Source organism: Mastigoproctus giganteus, chromosome 11 (genome assembly GCF_048544385.1).
Source record: "Mastigoproctus giganteus isolate SK-2022 chromosome 11, ASM4854438v1, whole genome shotgun sequence".
Classification (NCBI taxonomy): Eukaryota; Metazoa; Arthropoda; class Arachnida; order Uropygi; family Thelyphonidae; genus Mastigoproctus; species Mastigoproctus giganteus.
In genome coordinates, this window is record NC_143585.1 from 57,036,202 (window position 1) to 57,057,442 (window position 21,241).

Here is a 21,241-nt window from a genome sequence, read left to right on the forward strand (position 1 = left end):
AGGAAAGTCTTGCCTGACCAATTTCATTGGATACCATGACGCTGTCACAAAGGAACTGGATGCAAAAAATAATTTTAATTTCAAATATTTGGATTTGAGAAAGCTTTTGATACTGTTGCACATGGAAGACTGCTGTACAAAATGGAGCAGTACAGCATTAAGGGCAAGTTGCTACTATGGATAAAGGGATGGTTGAGTGTGGGAAGACAGAGAGTGGTAATCAACAGACACTGCTTGTTGTGGACTAATGTTATTAGTGGAGTCCCCCATGGTTCGGTGCTGGGCCTATTGTTGCTTTGTGTAGTCATCAATGATACTGATGAAAGCATAACAGGCTTAATGTTGAACTTTGCAGATAATACAAAGGTTGCAGGGTTGTTAATGACAGTATGCTATTGCATAATGTCTTTACTATAGGTTTACAGTACTTGTCTGACTGACTGCATGTGTCATGGCAAAGCACTTGGGCACATTTTGAACTCAGATATGCATTGCAGCACATCACTCCTAGTACACCATTTTATGCTTATAAGTTTAACGGCAGTGAAAGTGTTAATGTGAGTTCACTGAAGCAGTTAATTATTAAAAAGGTTGGTGTTCAGTTAGCCCCAGTTACTTTCTTGCTCATTGCAAATCCTACCAAATGAAGGGCAACAGTTTGTGTGTGTGGGATGTCTGATAGTCTGATTCAGAATGTAATCCAACCTCATTACATTAGTTTCTAAGAGAAAATGATTTCTGAGATACAGGTTTCACCTTAAGAGATGATTTACAGTTATGCACTAATCATGTAACACAAGGGATACCAGTTAAAAAAAATAAATAAATAAAGAAAGAAAGGAAAGTCTTTCATAATAGCATTGTTGATTGTTGATTATAATCAACAATCATAATTGTTGATTATTTTATGTGGTTCTGTATTCATAAATTTTAGCATTACCAATGGCAAATGATGCAAGAAAGCAAGCTTAGCAGCAGTAACAAAAAAAAAAAAAAAAAAAAAAAGAAAGAAAGAAAGACACCTCCCACTTCACCTATTCATTCCCTCCAATACTGTCTAGTTCTTCCTTGAATTTATTTAAATTATCAAATTGCTCAACGGCAGATGGAAATTTGTTCTCTGAGGTAACTGCTACCTATAATAATAACTACCCATATGCAGCACTTTAGGCATTTGTCAATCTTAAACTTCAGTTGCCACCTCTCAGCCCATGTTTTTTTCTATTTAAGTGTATCCCATCCCTGTAGAGGTAGTCTCTCCTATTAACAAGCACAGACCATGCTGAGAAAAATTCTACCCTACGAGCCTTGCAAAATCTCTTCAGCGTCAAATTGATTGGCAAGGCACTTATCACAAATTCTCTCCTATCATGCCCCTGGGCATTATGAACTATGAATGCACAAATATTTTGAAGAGTCCAAAAGAAGTTGCTGTGCAAAGGTACTGCTTAACAAACTGAAAATAAGGTCTGACTTGCAGTTGATGGAAAAATGCTACATTTGCTGTTTCAGATATCACTATTCTATTTCTCTGACAAGACCAGAGAAACTCAAAGGTGCTTGGGCTACAACAATAGTCCTTGGGATTTCATGGCTATAGTATACTGTGCACACAAGCACACTGGTGTGGCATTACTGAATGAACTATATTAAATATTTTCATTCTTATTCTTCACTGGCACAGAAATAGAAGATTTCATTTGCATCAAGATTTGTAAATTGAATTTTTTTACCATTATTTTCATAGAGGTTTAAACACTGTTCACATGAAAAATTTGACAACACTTGGAACTGAATACTGGAGAGCTGGACGAGGCCCACCAAGTTTGACATGCCTGGACTAAAACTGCTTAGATAGTCATAAGGGTGCAAAATCGAAAGTGCAACTTCAGCATTTTCATGGGCTTGTATGAGGGCTTGAAGAACAAGGTTAATGTCCTAGAAGGAACTAAAATGAGAGATCCATCAAGCACTTGCCTGCCCAGCACAATGCCAGAACCACAAATCATGAATCAGACAACACAATCCGCCTCTTCCTTCAATCAAGAGGAATGATAAAAATAGTCATATGGTTAGGTTTATTCACAAAATTTTCACAAAAAAGCAAAGAAAAGTTTATAGTTCGAACATTCAATATAATTCTACTAAAACAGCATATAGTATATTACAGCCTACAGCATGTTCAAAAGAAGCAGTGGAAAATTCACTTGCACATCTGTTTCGGTGTCTGCTATTAATATATTAGTTTGGGTATCCTCACCCCTCCAAGCTAGTATTTTTATGATCTATCCGATACCACCTTGATAATTTCAGCAAATATTCTTTCACACCTTCCATTTAAGTGTATCCTATCGCTGTTAAAACAGTGTTTCCTGTCAACTGTATTCTGTGGGATGAATTCATTCACAATTCAATCACAATATACCTCTCCTATCATGTTTAGGGAGAATATATACAATTTCAAATTCAATCTTAATGTGACTTTTCTCGACATTGCCCTATTCCTGTTCAGTAAATCCAAGATCTATTCTATGATTATCGTCAACCAGGTACAAAATCATTACCTTTTATGCCCTTAAAGAGATAATTGCTCTACAATAACTTTAACTCTTGTCTCTGGAAGGCATGCCCCTTGTCCTATTCCATCTCCTTTTTGCTGAAAAAAAAAAAAAAAAAAAGGAATAGGCAATAGGAATAAGAATAGGAAAAAGGCAATAGCTACCTCCTGTGAGAAAAAGAAATTCTGATGGTGGGATTGTAGCTGTATTCTGTGTTGTCTGTTGCATGAGAGTAAGCTCTGGTATTGAGGAGGGCAGCTGATAGATCATTCATTTTCAATTCTTCAAGGGCATCAACCCTTTCTTCAAGATTTCATAAATGCCCATCAGAAATCTGAGTTTGTGCATAAGTTCCTCATACTCTTTGCACCAAACCCCACACAAAGGCATTCCCCCTAGTTCTATCATATCCTGATATAGCCAGAGGGAATACTACATACCTTCTCGGCCACTACACAAGTAGCACATTTTATAAAGCCACGATTCACAGGAACCACAACACTCCCACTACTTTGATCTCTTTGTTTTGCTGCTATAGTCCAAGGCATGATTTCCTTTCAAGCTGATTTAATTTGAGAATACCATAAACTAAGATATACTTAAGAGCAATAATAACACTATACTATTCAAACGTTTTGCAACAATAATCTATATTACATTAGAATGGAAATATGCACATAAAAACATGGAAGTGCAAGTGGGCAAAAAGAAAACATTAAAATCAAGTAATATAATATAACAACAGCCAACAAAAAAAACGAAAAAAAAAAAAGTCATACCTCCACAATGAAAATATGCGATTCTGGAGGAAATAAACGTGCTGATTTCGAAAACTACCATAAAAATTCTGTATCACATCTACATCCAAAATATGTACCAATGTTTAATGTCAAAATAACAGATATATACATATAATTCAAGTTTGTAATACAAGTGTAAAAAAAATATTATACATTCTATTATATACAGTAATAGCAAATGATGCAAAGAAAGCAAACTCATATAGTACCCATAAAAAAAAAAAAAGCCACAGTTCAACCCATCTGTACCCTCCAGAAATTTGTCTAGTTCTTTGAATTTATTCAACCCATCCACTTCTTCCACAACAACAGATCGAAGCCTGTTACAACAATCAACCACCCGCTGGCTGAAGGCAAACTTCTGCAGATCTATCCTTCTTCAACTTGAATTTATGTCCCTTCCCTATGTTTGGAGGATAGATTTACAACCCTGAGAACATGTTACAATCAGTTAATACTTGGAAAACCATGGCACAGCCTACAAAAATACTCACAAAAAAATGTAAGGTGTGCACTCTTCAAATTGTAATTCATTGCATAAAAAAAAATTAGAATTTGAAACTAAGAACCATAGGTAGAAGTCTGATTATAGTAGTAGCAGTAGAGGCATATGATGCAAGAAAGCAAGCTTATGAAGCTTCAGCCAAAAAAAAATAAAAAATAAATAAAATAAAATAAACTCCATTTCACACATCCATTTCCTCTAAAGATTTGTCCAGTTCTTCCTTGAATTTATTTAAGCTATCAACTTCCACAATGAGGGATGGAAGTTTGTTACAGCAATCAACTACCCACTGGCTAAAGGCAATTTCTACACATCTATTTTACAACTCTTTCCTCAATTTGAATTTATGCCCCCCCGAGGTTTGTAATGTGAGCAAGAGGAAAAATCCTATCGGAAATGAGCCTGCTCAACCCATTCAAGGCCTTATCTTGCAGGTGCCTAGTCTCCAGATGCTGCAATTTTCAAAACTTAAGCCTTTCTTCATAAGAGCACCCCTTTGTTGCCCTTCCAGTCTTGTTGGCTTTCACTCTACTCATTCTAGCAACATTACATCCTTCGTAAAATGATGCTTGCAGACCTATAGGCAGTACTAAAGGTGTGGCCTGAATATTGCCTTACACAGAGGGATAATCACATCCTTTTCCCAACTAACATAATTCCTGTATATCATTGACAATACCTCATGACTTGCTCTGGCCGCTTGTCTGCATTGCTCAGAAAACTTCATATCTGACTGCACAATTACACCCAGGTCTTTTTCATTCTCTACCACCCTAAGTGTAGTACCACACAATTGTACGTTTATACATACGCAGTACTTTACTGGGGTTCGAGCCCGTGACCACCAAATACGGAGGATACGGAAAGGTGCCCACCCGCATATCCTTGGAGCAATATGGCCTTAGTTGCTAATGCTCCTTAAAAAAAAACCAAATAACAAATAATGCAGTACTTTGCATTTGTCAACTTTAACTTTCAGTTGCCACTTAGCACATCTGCCCAACTTTGAGATCCTGTTGAAGTAGCACACTGCGATTACTGTCTTTGCCAACCCTTGTACCATATCTACCATCAAAAATGTCATTGATAAATATTCAAAACTACAGTGAGCACAACACCAAACCCTGAGGGACTCCAATAATAACATTAGCCCGCGAAGAGTAGCGTCCACTGATTACTACTCTCTGTCTTCTCCACTCAACCACCCTTTTATCCATTGTAGCAAATTGCCCTTAATACCATACTGCTCCAATTTGTATAATAGTCTTCCCTGAGCAACAGCATTATAAGCTTTCCTGAAATCCAAGTGTATGACATCAAAATTATTTTTTGCATCCAGTTCCTCATGAAAAGAGAGGCCAGAATCGATTGCTAAAATTAAGAGAATTAGCTTATATATCTGTTAAAATAAACCAGTATGTCATACATTACTGGCTAGTTTATGTGAAATTGGTATGTTTTGGTAAAACACAACTCCCTCTATATTTAATAACTGTGAAGGGACTTGAAACTATCATGGTGATTTCCGAAATATACGCATAAAAATTGATTAAAAATAGCATTTAAGTTCTTAGAAGTAAAAATCGTGTTGGATAGTGTAATTTAATTTGACTGTTCTATTTCTTCAAGAAAGTCATAAGTAAAACTAAAACTGTCAAGTTTGTGGAAATCTATACAAACAACAAATAAAGAAAATATTGAAATCAATAATTAGATAGGGTTAATGCTCTACTGCAACACAGTCAGATTGGTAGGAGTACAGGTACAGTAGTTTATTTCATGGAGTAATAAGACATGTAATGTGTCAGAGTCTGAGAACAAATTGAGATGTTAATAAACACTTCTACTCACATGTGAAAACACAATAAGGCAAAAAAAAAAGTGATAAAAAAAAAAACAATCACTGATTACAATAAACAACGTTTTTCAAAGTATTAGTATATGTCTGACTGGGACTTAATAAGAGTGATAACATCCATGATCACAATAAGTAGTGTAGTGAAGTTGTGATATAGCTTCAGAACCGATTCTTCTCCTGCCCTTACATAAGAAATTCAGCGTCATTTTATATTTTTAAACAAATAATAGTTTGTTTATTGGTCTTAAACTTACTTTGCAGCAGCAAGTCTTGCAGACTGTCTTGTGGGCTGTAAAGTAACATTTAAAGGCTGCTCATTTCTTTGTAAATTTATCCTAGAATCATTTTGTCTGAAAAAAAAATAAATAATAATAATAATAAATAAAAATAAAAAGTATAAAAATAGTCTCATAAGTATAAAATATACAAAAGCTTTACAACTCTACCATATCTTGCTGTTGTTGAACACTTATAAATGAAGAACTGCATTCATAGAATAAAGCCAGATTGAATATATCACAAAGGCAACTTAAGTTCTCAAGAGTCCAAGGCACAGCACAGTGAAAAAAAAATATTTTTTAATAATTACAAATGAGAAAGGTGTAAAACCAATAGTATTTAAGTACCATCTAGAGAGTGAAAGCTGACAAAAAAAATTACAAATTATCACAGAGTAATGTGCCAACTGTGTGATACTACACTAAAGATAGTGGAGAATGAAAAACGACCTGGGGGTAACTGTGCAGTCAGATATGAAGTTTTTGGAGCGATGCAGATAGGCTGCCAGAGCAGCTCATGAGGTCTTGTCAATGATATACAGGAATTTTGCTAGTAGGGATAAGGAGGTGATTATCCCTTAGTAAAAGGCTATGGTCAGGCCACACTTGAATTCCGCATACAGGTCTGGAGGCCTCATTTTAGGAATGGTGTAAAACTGCTGGAACAAGCACAGAGAAGGATGAGATTGGTAGGAGGAACAAAGGGGTGCTCTTACCAAGAAAGGCTTAAGTTCTGCAAATTGCAGCATTCGGAGACTAAGGCACCTGCAAGCATTAGCATTAGTTGAGGCATATGATGCAAGAAAGCAAGCTTATACAGCATCAGCTAGAAAAAAAAAAAAAAAAAAAAACCTTCCCATTTCACCCATCCAGTCACTCCAAATGTTTGTCTAGTTCAGCCTTAAATTTATTTAAGCTATCAACTTCCTCAACAACAGATGGAAGTCTGTTCCAGTAATCAACTACCCATTGGTTAAAGGCAAACATCTGCACATCTATTCTACAACTGCCTTTCCTCAATTTGAATCTATGCCCCCTCAGGTTCTTAGTCTGAGCAATCAGAAGTATCCCGTCAGCATTGAGCCTGCTCAAACCATTCAGGGCCTTTTACAACTCAATCAGATCACCTTGCAGGTGCCTAATCTCCAGATGCTGCAACTTGCAGTACTTAAGCCTTTCTTCATAAGCACACACCCCTTTGTTCCTCTCACCGATCCTGTTGCCCTTCTCTGTATTCATTCTAGCAACTCTACATCCTTCCTTAAACGAGGTCTCCAGACCTATATACAGTACTCAAGGTGTGGGCTGACCATTGCCTTATACAAAAGGGAATAATCAGCTCCTTGTCTCTGCTGGCAAAATTCCTATATATCATTGACAAAACTTCATGGCCTGCTCTGGCAGCCCATCTGCACTGCACAGAGAACTTCATATCTGACGGCACAATTACCCCCAGGTCTCTTTCATTCTCCACCTCCCTGAGTTTAGTACCACACAGTTGGTACATTTCGCTTACGTTATTGCGACCCATATGCAGTACTTTGCATTTGAAAATGTTAAACTGAAGTTGCCACTTCTCAGCCCACCTGCCTAACTTTTCTAGATCCCGTTGCAGTACCATACTACCTTTCATGTCATTAACAACCCTGTCAACCTTTGTATCATCTGCAAACTTGGACATTAAGCCTAATATACCTTCATTGATATCATTGATAAATACACAACACAACACAACAATGGGACCAGCACCAAACCCTGGGGAACTCCGCTAATAACATTAGTCCAAGTAGAGCAGTGTCCATTTATTACCACTATCTGCCATCTCGCACTCAACCATCCTTTTATCCACTGCAGCAATTTGCGCTTATTGCCATATTGCTCGAATTTGGACAGTATTCTTCCATTTGCTACAGTATAAAAAGCTTTCCTAAAATCCACGTATATAATATCAAAATTATTATTTGCATCCAGTTCCTTTGTGCCCACATCATAGTATCAGATTGGTCAGACAAGACTTCCCTTTAACAAAACCACACTGTGTCCGAACAATAACTGCAGTCTTGTCCAGATAATCCTCCATCACTTCCTTAACCAGTGTCTCCATTATTTTCACTTGGAACAGAAGTCAGACTAACAGGTCTGAATTATTTGTGTCACGCTTTATGAATTGGGGACACACTTGCATATCTCCAGTCCATGGGGACCTCTCCTGAGTCCAAGGAAGCTTTCATAATAATGGCTAACGGTTCGCTTACTTCCTTTGCTGCCTCCTTTAGTATAACTGAATAGATCCCATTAACCAAAGGTGCCTTCCTTATGTTTAACTTCATCAATTTCTCCTCCACTTTGCTCTCAGTGATTGCAAAATCACTTAGCTCCCTGTTAGAGTTGGAAAAATGTCTGGCATTTCCCTCCTTGAATAACTCATCACGTGTGAATGTAGATGCAAAATACTCATTCAGTTTATCAGCTACCTGAGAATGATCATCAACAGTCAAACCATCGATGTTAAGTGGTCCAATCTGATTCATCCCTTTCCTTCTAGAGTTTACATAAGTAAAGAACTGTTGCTGTTTTTCCTTGCATCCTTTGCCAAAGATTTCTCGTAATCTGCCTTCGCCTGCCTCAGCTCCTTTGTGACTTGATTACAGACTAGCATATATCTGCCAAAGGCTTCTGTGACGTGATAATTTATATGCATCCCATGCATTTTTCTTCTCTGCCACGAGCCTCATTAATTCCTCTGACATCCATTTAGGACTAAAGCTTGAACAGTATTTCTTAGTTGGTATGAAAAGCCTAGTACCCTCCAAGATTAAGTCCCTGAAGGCTTCCCATTTAGAATTCATTGTTGGTAATATCATCAGTTGACTACTGTGGTCACCTTTACGAAAGCAAAAACCCTTCCCCATACACATGATGGTAGTTACATCTTTAAGTAAATCCCACATCAGTCCATTGTTATCACTACGACCTAGTGGTTCCATTATCTGCAGACTCTTTAACACATGAAGAATCACTGCTGATGATCAGATCAAAAGTATTACTCCCCCTGTTGCCTCTCAAACATGTTTCTGTACAAAATATGTCATCCAATAAATCAACAAAAGTCTTGCTAGTGTGAAAGTGACCAACCCACAAGTTCTCGTCAATATCTTGAAAGTTATAATCCCATATTATAAGACATTCTGATTTACTGGCGTGCATTATTTCTCTGCAAAATTGCTCATTATACAACTCAGATTTATTAGGCCCCTAACACACCTACTCTAATTTTCCCTGTACTAGTGCTTATGTCACTATGTCACACCACACAACTCAACATTGCTTTGTCCACCAATGTCAAATGGATGCACCTCCTTACATTTTATGTATTTCTTAACTAAGAGCATAAGCCCTCCTACCTTCCTATCTTATCTAGACTTCCTGTACACACACATTGTACTCCCCAAATTCCAGTTCTGCATTCCTTATATCTGTGTGGCACCATGTCTCTGATATCCCAACAATATCTGCTTTGATTTATTTTGATGTCCTGACCACTTCAAATTTATTTACTATACTGCTAGCATTGCTGTACATGCACCTATTCTTACTCTTAGTTATCCTAACACAATGATAGGTGGAACAGACCAGAGTATGTCTGCCAGGGGAAAGGTTGATGATGTTGTAGAAAAGATGTCATCTTTTAAGGGCACAAAGGGTGATATAGTTGTACATGTTGGCACTAATGATATAAAGAGTAGGAGACCAGCGGAATTACTTAACAAGTACAGGTCAATGCTGAAAAAAACTCGTGAGTTAGGATTGAATTTGAAAGTGTCTGCAATTCTACCCAGGCATGATAGGAGGGAGTATATGATGAGAGCCTGGGCCATATTGTTGATCAATATGGCCCAGGAGAGATTGTGCAAAGCTCAAGAGGGAAGAATTTTTCTTAGCTTGATCTGTGCTTGTCAGACAGGAGAGACTGCTTCTACAGGGATGAGAAACACTTAAATAGAAAAGATGCAAGAATATTTGCTGATGCTATCGAGACACAGTTACGTGGGTCGGAAAACTGCTAGCTTGGACTAACAGATTAACAGTACCCGCTGGTAGGGGTGAAAGTAATTCTTGCACTGATTCTCTTGAAATACAATTGAAAAGCAGCCTGGAAGGCAAGGTGATGGGGTTTTCCAGGACTGCTTGGAGTCATAGTGGAACAAGTAAATACATTGGCTGTGCTAGGGTAACTGGGAGTATAGTTAATAAATTTGATAAGCTTGAAGTGCTAGTCAAGACATCAAGATAGATATTGTTGGGATATCAGAGACATGGTGTTACACAGACATAAACAGAGCAAAATTGGAATTTGGAGAGTACAATGTGTACAGGAAGGATAGACAGGGCAGGAAGGGGTTATGCTGTTAGTTAAGAAACACATAAAATCTAAGGAAGTGCATCCAATCGATGTTGAGTCTGTTCGGTGTGACAGAAGCACTGGGAAAGAAAAAATGAGAGTAGGTGTGTGTTACAGGCCTAACGAATCTGATGAGTAAAATGAGCAATTGTATAGAGAAATAGAGTAGGCCAGTAAATCAGAGTGTCTTATAATGGGGTATTTTAATTTCCAAGAGATTGACTGGGATTTGTGGGTTGGTCACACATACACACTAGCAAGGCTTTTCTGAATGATTGTTTTCTACAGCAGCATATTTGGGAGGCAACTAGAGGGAGTAATACCCTTGATCGGATTATCAGTATTGATTCTTCATGCATTAAGAATCTGAAGATAAAGGAAGCACTAAGTGGCAGTAATCACAGTGTGCTGAAGTGGGATTTACTCAAAGAGGTTACTACAATCAAGAGTAAAGGGAAGGGTTTTTGTTTCGTAAAATGCGACTACAGTGGTCTGAGACATATTTAAATTCCAGACGGTGGGACCAACTGATAACGTTACCAACAGCAAATTCAAAATGGGAAGCATTCAAAGAATTAATCTTGGAAGCTACTAGCTTTTCATACCAACTAAGAAATATTGTTCAAGATTTAGGGCAAAATGTATGTCAGATGAACTAATTAGACGTGTGGCAGAGAAGAAAAATGCAAGGGATACATATAAATTAACAGGTGACACGGAAGCCTATGATATATATAAACTGGTCTGTAATCGAGTCACAAAGGAGGTTAGGCAGATTATGAGAAATATTTCGCAAAGGATGAAAAGAAAAACAGCAAAGAGTTCTTTACTTATGTAAACTCTAGAAGGAAGGGGATGAATCAGATTGGTCCACTTGATATCGATGGTTCAACTGTTGATGATCTTGCTCAGGTTGCTAACAAACTAGATGAATATTTTGCATCTACATTCACATATGAGGAGTTATTCAGGGAGGGGAATGCCAGAGGTGCATTAAACTCTGGCAGTAAGCTACATGATCTTCTCCTCCACTTTACTCTCAGTAATAAATGAGAGTAAAGAGGAGGAGAAATTGTTCAGGATAAAAATAAGAAAGGCACCTGTGGTGGATGGAATTTATCCAGTTATGTTAAAGGAGGCAGCAAAGGAAGTAAGCAAACCCTTAGCCATAATTATGAGAGCTTCCTTGGACTCAGGGGAGGTACCCATGGACTGGAAATGTGCAAATGTGACCCCAATCCACAAAGGAGGATCAAAGGGAGACACAGGTAATTACAGACCTGTTAGTCTAACTTCTGATAGAGGGATAAAGATGCATTGCAGGATCATCTAGACAAGACTTCAGTTATAGTTCAGACACAGCATGGGTTTGTTAAGGGGAAGTCTTGTCTGATCAATTTGATTGGATACTATGATGTAGTCACAAATGAACTGGATGCAAAGAATAATTTTGATATCATATATTTGGATCTTAGAAAGGCTTTTGATACTTTGCACATGGAAGACTGCTGCACAAATTGGAGCAATGTGGCAATGGAGGCAAATTGCTGCTATGGATAAAGGGATGGTTGCGTGGGAGAAGACAGAGAGTGGTAATCAATGGACACTGCTTTTTGTAGATTAATGTTATTAGTGGAGTACCCCAGGGTTCAGTGCTGGGTCCATTGTTATTTTCTGTATTCATTAATGATACTGATGATGGTATATCAGGCATAATGTCCAAGTTTGAAGACAATACGAAGGTTGGCATGGTTGTTAATGACACTAATGACAGTATGCTTCTGCAACAGGATCTAGAAAAGTTGAGCAGATGGACTGAGAGGTGGCAACTGAAATTTAACATTGACAAATGCAAAGTACTGTATATGGGAAGCAGTAACATAAGAGTAAAGTATCAAATGTGTGGTAGTACACTGACAGTGGTAGAGAGTGAAAAGGACCTGGGATAATTGTGTAGACAGATATGAAGTTTTCTGAGCAGTGCAGATGGTCTACAAGAGTCTTGTAGACCATGTGCACTGCATTGACAAGACACTCGCCTTGTCAATGATATACAGGAATTTTTTCTTGCAGGGATAAGGAGGTGATTATCCCCTAGTATAGGTGACCCCCGCTTAACGCTAATAATTCCTTCTGGAAAAACAGAGCACTAAGTGAATCCGCGCTAAGCGAGGATTCCCATAAGGTAACATATGTATTTGTGAGTTGCAGTCGGTGCCATAGGATATTTCCTAATAAACAATAAACAGTAGTGAAAAGATGCACAAATATTGGTCAAAATATTTAATATTCAAATATTTGTACATATAAAATATAATGCATTACATGCATATATAATTATGCGGTAACCACTTACGAATCAAAATTAAACTTAAAATTTCAATTATAATCATGAATTTAATCATGAAAAATGTGTCGATTTTGGGTTATACTTTGGCCCTCTTCCTGGTAAACTAAAAGGGATTTGTTTTAATTTTAAATCCTTCACAGTGTTACCACCCAACTATAAAGTCAACGTTTGAAACCTGGCATGTTTTTTTCTTCTTTCAATATGAAACTTCTTTTCAGCATTCGCTTCCAAAAAAGTCCTGCTTCATCTATGTTAAAAACTTGTTGAGAAGTATAACACAGAATATATCATTCTTCAATAATTTTTACAAGTTCTGTTTTGAAAGTTTCGGCTCCTTGATCTGCACTTTTGGCTTCTCCCTGGATTTTAAATCTATTCAACTAGCCCTTACTAGTTTTAAATGGTTCCATATATATTTTTTTTTAAGATGAGTTTTCTTGAGATATAGGCTAATCTCTCTCTGCCTTTTTTTTATAATATTTAACTAAACTGAATTCTGCCTTGGATATTATCTTCAATAAAATTAGTTACAGTCTCTCCATTTCAATCCTAATAGCCGGCCTAATTTCAATCCTAATTGCCAGTCCTAAATTATGGCACACATCTGCTTGTCGTTGACTGGAATTGATTTGCTTCAAAATGTCTAATTTAATTTTCAAATTCAGTCTTTTTCTTACATTTGTAGTCTTCGTACTACATCCAGACATTGTCGCTTTTTCATTCTTATCCACCATTATTAACTCTTTGAAAATGTAACTGCATTGGCTGCATTAATTATGATACAATGTTTGAGTAAACTGTCTGTTAAGCACGATATCTAGTGCTGTATTGAGTGATGACTAGACTTCAGATAAATGCATATAACGCAAATATTACAAGCAATATACTTCGCTCATTTTTTAAAATGTTGATCTCAGAACAATGTAACAAGTCACTGCACTGCAATTAAATTAGCGTGTGAGAAAATTTCACTGAGTGAGGAAAAATTTCTCAAGTCAGCGTGGGAAATGTTTAAATGCTGTTTTGCTATTATTTTCAAGCTATCGACTCCATCAAATGAAACGATTTCGTTAAATATGCCAAAAATGCAATCTGTAAAAGAGCGTTATAGTCAGATACGGGTTATAATATAATAACAGCATTATAGCGAATCAGCATAAAGCAAACCACTTTACAATGAGGGCCTGCTGTATAAGGCAATGGTCAGGTCACACCTTAGTACTGTATACAGGTCTGGAGGCCTCATTTTAAGAAGGATATAGAGGTGTTAGAATAAGTACTGAGAAGGGTCACAAGATTAATAAATGGAACAAAGGGTTGCTCTTACGAAACTTGGCTTAAGTTTTGCAAATTACAGTGTCTGGAGACTAGGCACCTGCAAGGTGATCTGACTGAGGTTTATAAAGCCTTGAATGGTTTGAGTATGCTTAGTGCTGATGGGATTCTTCCTCTTGCTCAGAATAATCGCGTGAGAGGGCATAAATTCAAATTGAGGAAAGACAGTTGTAGGATAGATGTACGGATGTTTGCCTTTAGCCAGCGGGTGGTTGATTGCTGGAACAAACTTCCATCTGTCGTTGTAGAAGTTGAAAGCTGAAATATATTCAAGACAGAACTAGACATTTGGAGCAAGTGAATGGGTAAAATTAGATTTTTTTTTTTTGGCTGATGCTATATAAGCTTGCTTTCTTGCATAATGTGCCTTTGCTTATGCTAATGCTAACCCATGTATTTACTTGTTCCATGATGACTCCCAGCAGCTCTTGAAATCCCTAGTACCTCACTTTCCAGGCTGCTGCTCATTACAATAGAAGCAGCGCAAGAATCACTTTTACTTCTGACTGTGGCTACTGTTATATTGGTGTGTGAATCCTACCCCCCCAAGCTAGCAGCTTTCCGACCCACCTAACACTGCCTCGATAGCATCAGCAAATATTCTTGCACCCTTTCTATTTAAGTATATCCCATCACTGTAGAAACAATCTCTCCTGTTAACAAGCACAAAACCACGGTGAGAAAAATTCTACCTCATGAGCTTTGCACAATCGCTCCAGGGCTGAACTGATTGACAAGGCTCTCATCATATACTCCCACCTATCATGTCTAGGCAGAATTGCAGGCGCTTTAAAATTTATCCCCAACTCGCGACTTTTTTTCAACATTGATCTGATCTATACTTGTTAAGTCTGCAGATCTCCTACTCTTAATGTCATTAGTGCAAACATGTACAACAATATCACCCTTTTTTTTTCAAATTGAAGGACAGTTGTAGGATAGATGTACGTTTAAATGCTGTTTTGCTATTCATTTTCAAGCTATTGACTCCATCAAATGAAACGATTTCATTAAATATGCCAAAAATGCAATCTGTAAAAGAGCGTTATAGTGATTTGTGACAGCGTTATAGTCAGATACGGGTCAAATGTCATCAACTTTTGCCCCGGCAGACATATCCTGGTCTTATTCCACCTATCCCTTTTGCACAATATATTCTGTCTCCCTGATAATAGTCATGAATAATATCTAGCTCCTGTGGGACCAGCGCATTCTGCCGCTGACTTACCTGATGATCACGTGCAAGCTCTAGCATCGATGTGGGCAGTTGGGTGATTCATGGGTCCCCTAATTTAAGTCCTTCAAGGGCATCTATCCTGTCCATCAAGCTCTCATAAATGCCCTTCAGAATGCCGAGTTGGTGCCTAACTTCTTCACACTGCTTACATCGAGCACACACAAAGACCCTTGGCAACATCATGTCCTATTCCAGAAAGGTTTGCAAACATGTTACAAGTTGCACATTTCTTTAGGCTATGATGCATTGCAGAATCGCCCTCTTTGGTTCTGTCCCGAGCCATGGCTCTCCCGCTACATAAGTGAAAACAACACAAATAACAATGTGCTAAAATGGGTTCACCAAGAACCACTTTTGAACAGCAATATCCTGGAAACGCTATGATATGAAATGTAAGCTACTAAAATTAGCAAAAAAAAAAAAAAAAAAATTTTTTTTGGTAATTTTCCAAGAGATCACATTTGCATAATTCATACTGCACACGATTTATGGCAAGGTAAATTCTCATGCTTATCTGATGTGCTTGGTGTTTTTTTTTGGGGGGGGGGGGGGAGGCGATGGATAATCTGAAGTTCAAATAATAATTCAAAGTAATTCTGATGCTGCTTCAACTCTGAATTAACTAAGTCTACTGCATATATTATTTAAATTACTCAGTATTCTACTATAATTTGATATAAATCGATACTATTTGTTTCCTATACATGAAGCAAAAGTTAACATGCCGACATGGCACATAATATATTGTATGATTCTGTTTATACTCTGGCATGGTTCAAGTGTTTTTTGCTTTGATAACTTGTAATCAAAGAAGAGCACAGTAATCAAAGCCTGAAGACCTGTTCAATGCATGTGTGCATACAGGAATCCTGGGGGTCTCTCTCTCTCTCTCTCTCTCTCTCTCTCTCTCTCTCTCTCTCTCACACACACACACACACACACACACACACACACACACACACACACACACACACACACACACACACACACACACTATTCGTGGTTAGGTCAGAAGAACATTTCAAACTTGCTAGTTCAGTGAATTTTTTGGCAGATATGATAAAGAATTCACCTTCACATAGGTGAGAATAAGTGCAGAATAATTACAGCATAATGCTGCTATAATTATTCAAATGTAGCAGCATTATGAATACACAGTGGACACGCCGCTTTATAATATTAATCCGTTCCAGAGAGAGACCACTGTATCATGAAAATATCATAATGTGAACTAAATACACATTGTTTTTTGGTAATTCGTTTTCAACACCTTGGAAGTTGAAATTTTCGTGATGTTATCTCTCTAAAAGGTTATTTTTATAATGAAAATTGTACATATTGATTAAAAATAATATACTGATTAAAGCACAAAACAAAAAATCACTTTAACTAAAGAATGCCAAAAACAAAACGTGCGGCCAACATATTTACAAACACTGCTATTGGCTAAGAGGAAGAACCATGTGGTTCGGTCAGAGACAATAGTAAAGTGTGGAAGAAGTAGGTGCCTGTAAAGATGATCAATGGTTAGTGGAATCAAATTTCAAAACATCAATTGAAATCATTAAAATGCACTACACTTAAACTTTTATCATATGCTCGGTTATAAGAATCAATTTTGAACACTTTGTGATATTTTTCTAAAGCACATTTCTGGAGGTCACTACCATAAAACAATAAAAATAATCTGCAGTTTCCAGTTTACTGGGGTTTTCTGTTAGTGCAATCTATTATAAATGGGTAGTAAACTCGATCTTATTGCATCTGCCCTAATAATGATAGCTGGAATTCTCTTGGATTTAGGTTATTATGGCAAAATGTGTTTACCTTTTCATGAAATCTTCAATCATAAAAAAACATAAATAAGGTTTCAGAATATTCTCTTCATTCCTATTTTTTAAACTTCGTAAGCTTGTCACTTCGAATCTCACTTGCATGTATTGTGTTAACCGAAATTTAAGTGTGCCATGTTCTTTGTTATTGATTGCTTATCTTTCTTACTGTTTTAAATTTTATAACCTGCCAAAAAAATGTCAATGAATAGAAACATCAATTAGTTAGTATGCACATATAACAGTATTAATTAAGCTATGTGTGCATAAGCATAAATTTATTGTTATTTTGCTAACCTGTGGAAAATATTCTTCCGATTTTCATGTTTCATTTAATTTTGTTAATTGGTAAGGTAATAAAGTGTAAATTTGTGTTTTATATATATACTACTTTAATACCCTGTGGATAATATTCCTACTATATCCATTTATTAGAATCGCCGTTTAATAGAATTAAAATTCAATTTGCACACATGATCATAACTAAATATTGTATAGTGAATGATATTTTATTATGGAGAGTCCACCGTAAAGTGGGGACTCACTCTAATTCAGTTTTAAATACCAATAATGGACTTAATAACCTAATGGTTGGTGACGAAGTGCATTACTTCACACATATGAGCTGACTGTGGTGCAATTCCATTCAGTTAATTCAAAAAAATCAGTTGTACATTCCCTGATTTATGGCACCTCCGTAGCCAGGTGGGCAGGAGCAGCAGTGTGTAGCACACGCTTCTTGATTAGACCAGGGTTCGAGCCCGTGCCCATCAAATACGGAGGATGCGGAAAGGTCAGGGAATGACCACCGCATATCCCCGGAGCAATATGGCCTTAGCTGCTAATGCTCACAAAAAAAAAAAAAAAAAAAAAAAAAAACCAAATAACAATAACAAACCCTGACTTACATGGCTGTGCCAAAGTATCACGATAGGAGGGAGTATATGATGAGAGCCCTGTCGATCAATTCGGCCCTGGAAAGATTGTGCAGGGCTCAAGGGGTTGAATTTTTTTCAGCCTGGTCTGTACTTGTTAACAGGAGAGACTGCTTCTACAGGGATGGGATACACTTAAATAGAAAGGGTGCAAGAAAGTTTGCTGATGCTATCGAGGCAGTGTTAGGTGGGTCGGAAAACTGCTAGATTGGGGGGATACAAGGACTAATAGATTAACAGCAGCCACTGGCAGAGGAGAAAGTGATTCTTGCACTGCTTCTATTGGAATGAGCAGCAGCCTGGAAAATAAGATGCAGGATATTACAGAGACTGCTGGGAATCATGGGGGTACAAGTAAACACATGGGTTGTGTTAGGGTGGCTAAGAGGAAGAGCAGGTGCATGTATACTTGCGTGTACACCAATGCTAGGAGTTTAGCAAATAAATTTGATGAATTTGAGTTATTGTTCAAAACATCAAAGGCAGATATTGTTGGGATTTCAGAGATGTGGTGTCACACAGATATAAGGAATGCCGAACTGAAATTTGGGGAGTACAATGTCTACAGAAAGGATAGACAGGATAGGAAGGGAGGAGGGGTTATGCTATTAGTTAAGAAACACATAAAATCCAAGGAAGTGAAGCCAGTTGACATCACTGGACAGTGCAGTATCGAGTCAGTTTGATGTGACATAAGCATTGGGAGATCAAAGTTGAGAGTAGGAGTGTGCTATAGGCCTTTGGTTGCCACTTCTCAGCCCATCTGCCTTACTTTTCTAGATCCTGTTGCAGTAGCATACTGTCTTTACTGTCACTAACAACCCTGCCAACTTTTGTAGCATTTGCAAACTTGGACATTAAGCTTGATATACCTTCATCAATAACATTGATAAATATACAAAACAACAATGAGTCCAGCACCGAACCCTGGGGGACTCCAATTTTTTAAAATTTTTTATTATTATTTTTTTATTGTATGATGTGAGCAATACACGAAGGAACCAGCTTTTTCCTGCTTCCTTCGTGTTTTGTGACTGTGAGATCCAACCGGATAGTGCGCACTATTGTGATATCCAAGCCTGAGGCGGGATTCGAACCCACGACCTTTGGGTTGCCAGGCAGGCACTTTACCCACCCAGCTAGCCCAGGCGGCGGAACTCCACTAATAACATCAGTCCATGTACAGCAGTGTCCATTTATTACCACTCTCTGCCGTCTCCCACTCAACCATCCCTTTAATGCCATACCGCTCCAATTTGTACAGCAGTCTTCCATGGGCAACAGTATCAAAAGCTTTCCTGAAATCCAAGTATATAATATCAAAATAATTTTTTGCATCCAGTTCCTTTGTGAACACATCGTAGTATCCAATCAAATTGGTCAGACAAGACTTCCCTTTTACAAACCCATGCGGTGTCTGACCTATTACTTCTGTCTTGTCTACGTGATCCTGTATCACCTGCTTGACCAGTGAATCCATTATTTTCTCTGAAACAGAAGTTAAATATAACAGAAGAGGAAAAAAAGCAGTATATGAACTGGAACTTTAGAACAAGTTTGAGCTTCTGCACACTGCTCAGGACTAAGACATCGCCGAGGAATATTACAACTTTCTGAAAGTGATAAAGCCCAAGAAACCTATAGCTAAAAAGAAATCCAAAGAAGAAAAAATTAGTCAAGGAACACTTGTCATAATGAACCGAAAACGACAAATGAAGTGCAAGATAAACACTGACAAGGAGAAAATTGAGTATACTGAGTTATGCAAAGGCATTAGAAAGAGACTCAAATCAACAGCCATGAGCACTAATAAAGAAAGACAAATGATATTGAAACAGAAGAATAACAACGGTGTACTTATAAATAGCAGAGAAGGCATAATTCAAATAGCAGAAGACTACTACAGAGAATTATACAAGGAAATTAGTAACACATATGACATACCTGGCGAGGTAGAACGTGTGTTGAAAAAAATGAAAAATCAGAAAGCCGGGGGGGTGGGGGGTTAAAATTACTGTAGAGTTGTTAAAATTGGGAGGAGGAGGAGACATGACACAAAATCTGGCAAGGCTCTTCACAAAATGCACTAGAAAAGGTGTGATGCCTAAGGAGTGGAATAATGCAATCATAGTTCTGCTGCATAAGAAAGGAGATAAATCAGAAATTGGAAATTATAGACCAATTAGCTTGTTATCCCACATCTACAAGTTGTTCACAAGGATCATTACTAACAGATTAGAAAGAATACTTGATGAGAATCAACTGAAAGTTCAAGCTGGCTTTAGGACAGGATTCTCAACTATGGATCATCTTTACGTAATATCACAGCTAATAGAGAAAGCAAATGAATATAAAATACCATTATAGCTGGAATTTGTGGATTATGAAAAGGCATTTGACTCCATACAGCAAAAGGTAATGTTTCGGGCACTGGAAAGACAAGGCATAGATGCCCTATATATTATGATTTTGAAGAAAATATATGAGAACACTACCTCCTTTATTAGACTAGACAAAGAGAGACAATATCTCCGAAGTTGTTTATTGCTGCCTTTGAGGAAGGCTTTCAGAAGATTAGACTGGTCACAGAAAGGAGTCAATGTGAATGGAAAGTACTTAAACCATTTATGATTTGCAGATGACATCGTGGTCATAAGCCCCGATTCCAAAGAATTAGAGGAAAATCTTAATCAGTTATGTAGAGTTAGTAAGGATGTCTGACTAAAGATGAATATGGTTTAAACAAAAGTAATGATGAACAAGTATGTCAACAGAAATGGATATAATCATCGAAGGAGCAGAAATTGAAAATGTGGATTCATGTACTTATCTTGGACAAGTCATTAGCTGTAATAATGATAAACGGCTGGAAGTCAAGAGAAGAATATATTTTGGATGGATAGCATTTAGGAAATATAGTTATATACTGAGGAGCAATATGCCAATTTGTCTGAAATGTAAAATAATGAACCAACGTATACTCCCCACCATGGCTTATGGAAGTGAAACCACGGCACTCACCAAAAGAATGGTAGAGATGCTGAGAACTACACAGCGAAGAATGGAAGGAATTATATTGGGAATCAGACTGTTAGATAAGAAGAGAAACACATGGATTAGGCAGCAAATTCAAGTAAAGGACATTCTTATC

The 21,241-nt window shown here is 37.4% G+C and overlaps 1 protein-coding gene across 4 annotated transcripts in view; it reads right to left on the bottom strand.

The window, feature by feature from the left end:
- Positions 1-21,241, bottom strand: part of LOC150078026 (sister chromatid cohesion protein PDS5 homolog A-like) — a 797,139-nt gene that overhangs the window by 55,725 nt on the left and 720,173 nt on the right. For all 4 annotated transcript variants that reach the window (XM_090384327.1, XM_090384329.1, XM_090384326.1 and 1 more), the window contains exon 32: positions 5,976-6,071. In XM_090384327.1, coding sequence (XP_090240453.1) covers positions 5,976-6,071 — 96 coding nt within the window. The remainder of the gene's footprint in view (positions 1-5,975; positions 6,072-21,241) is intronic.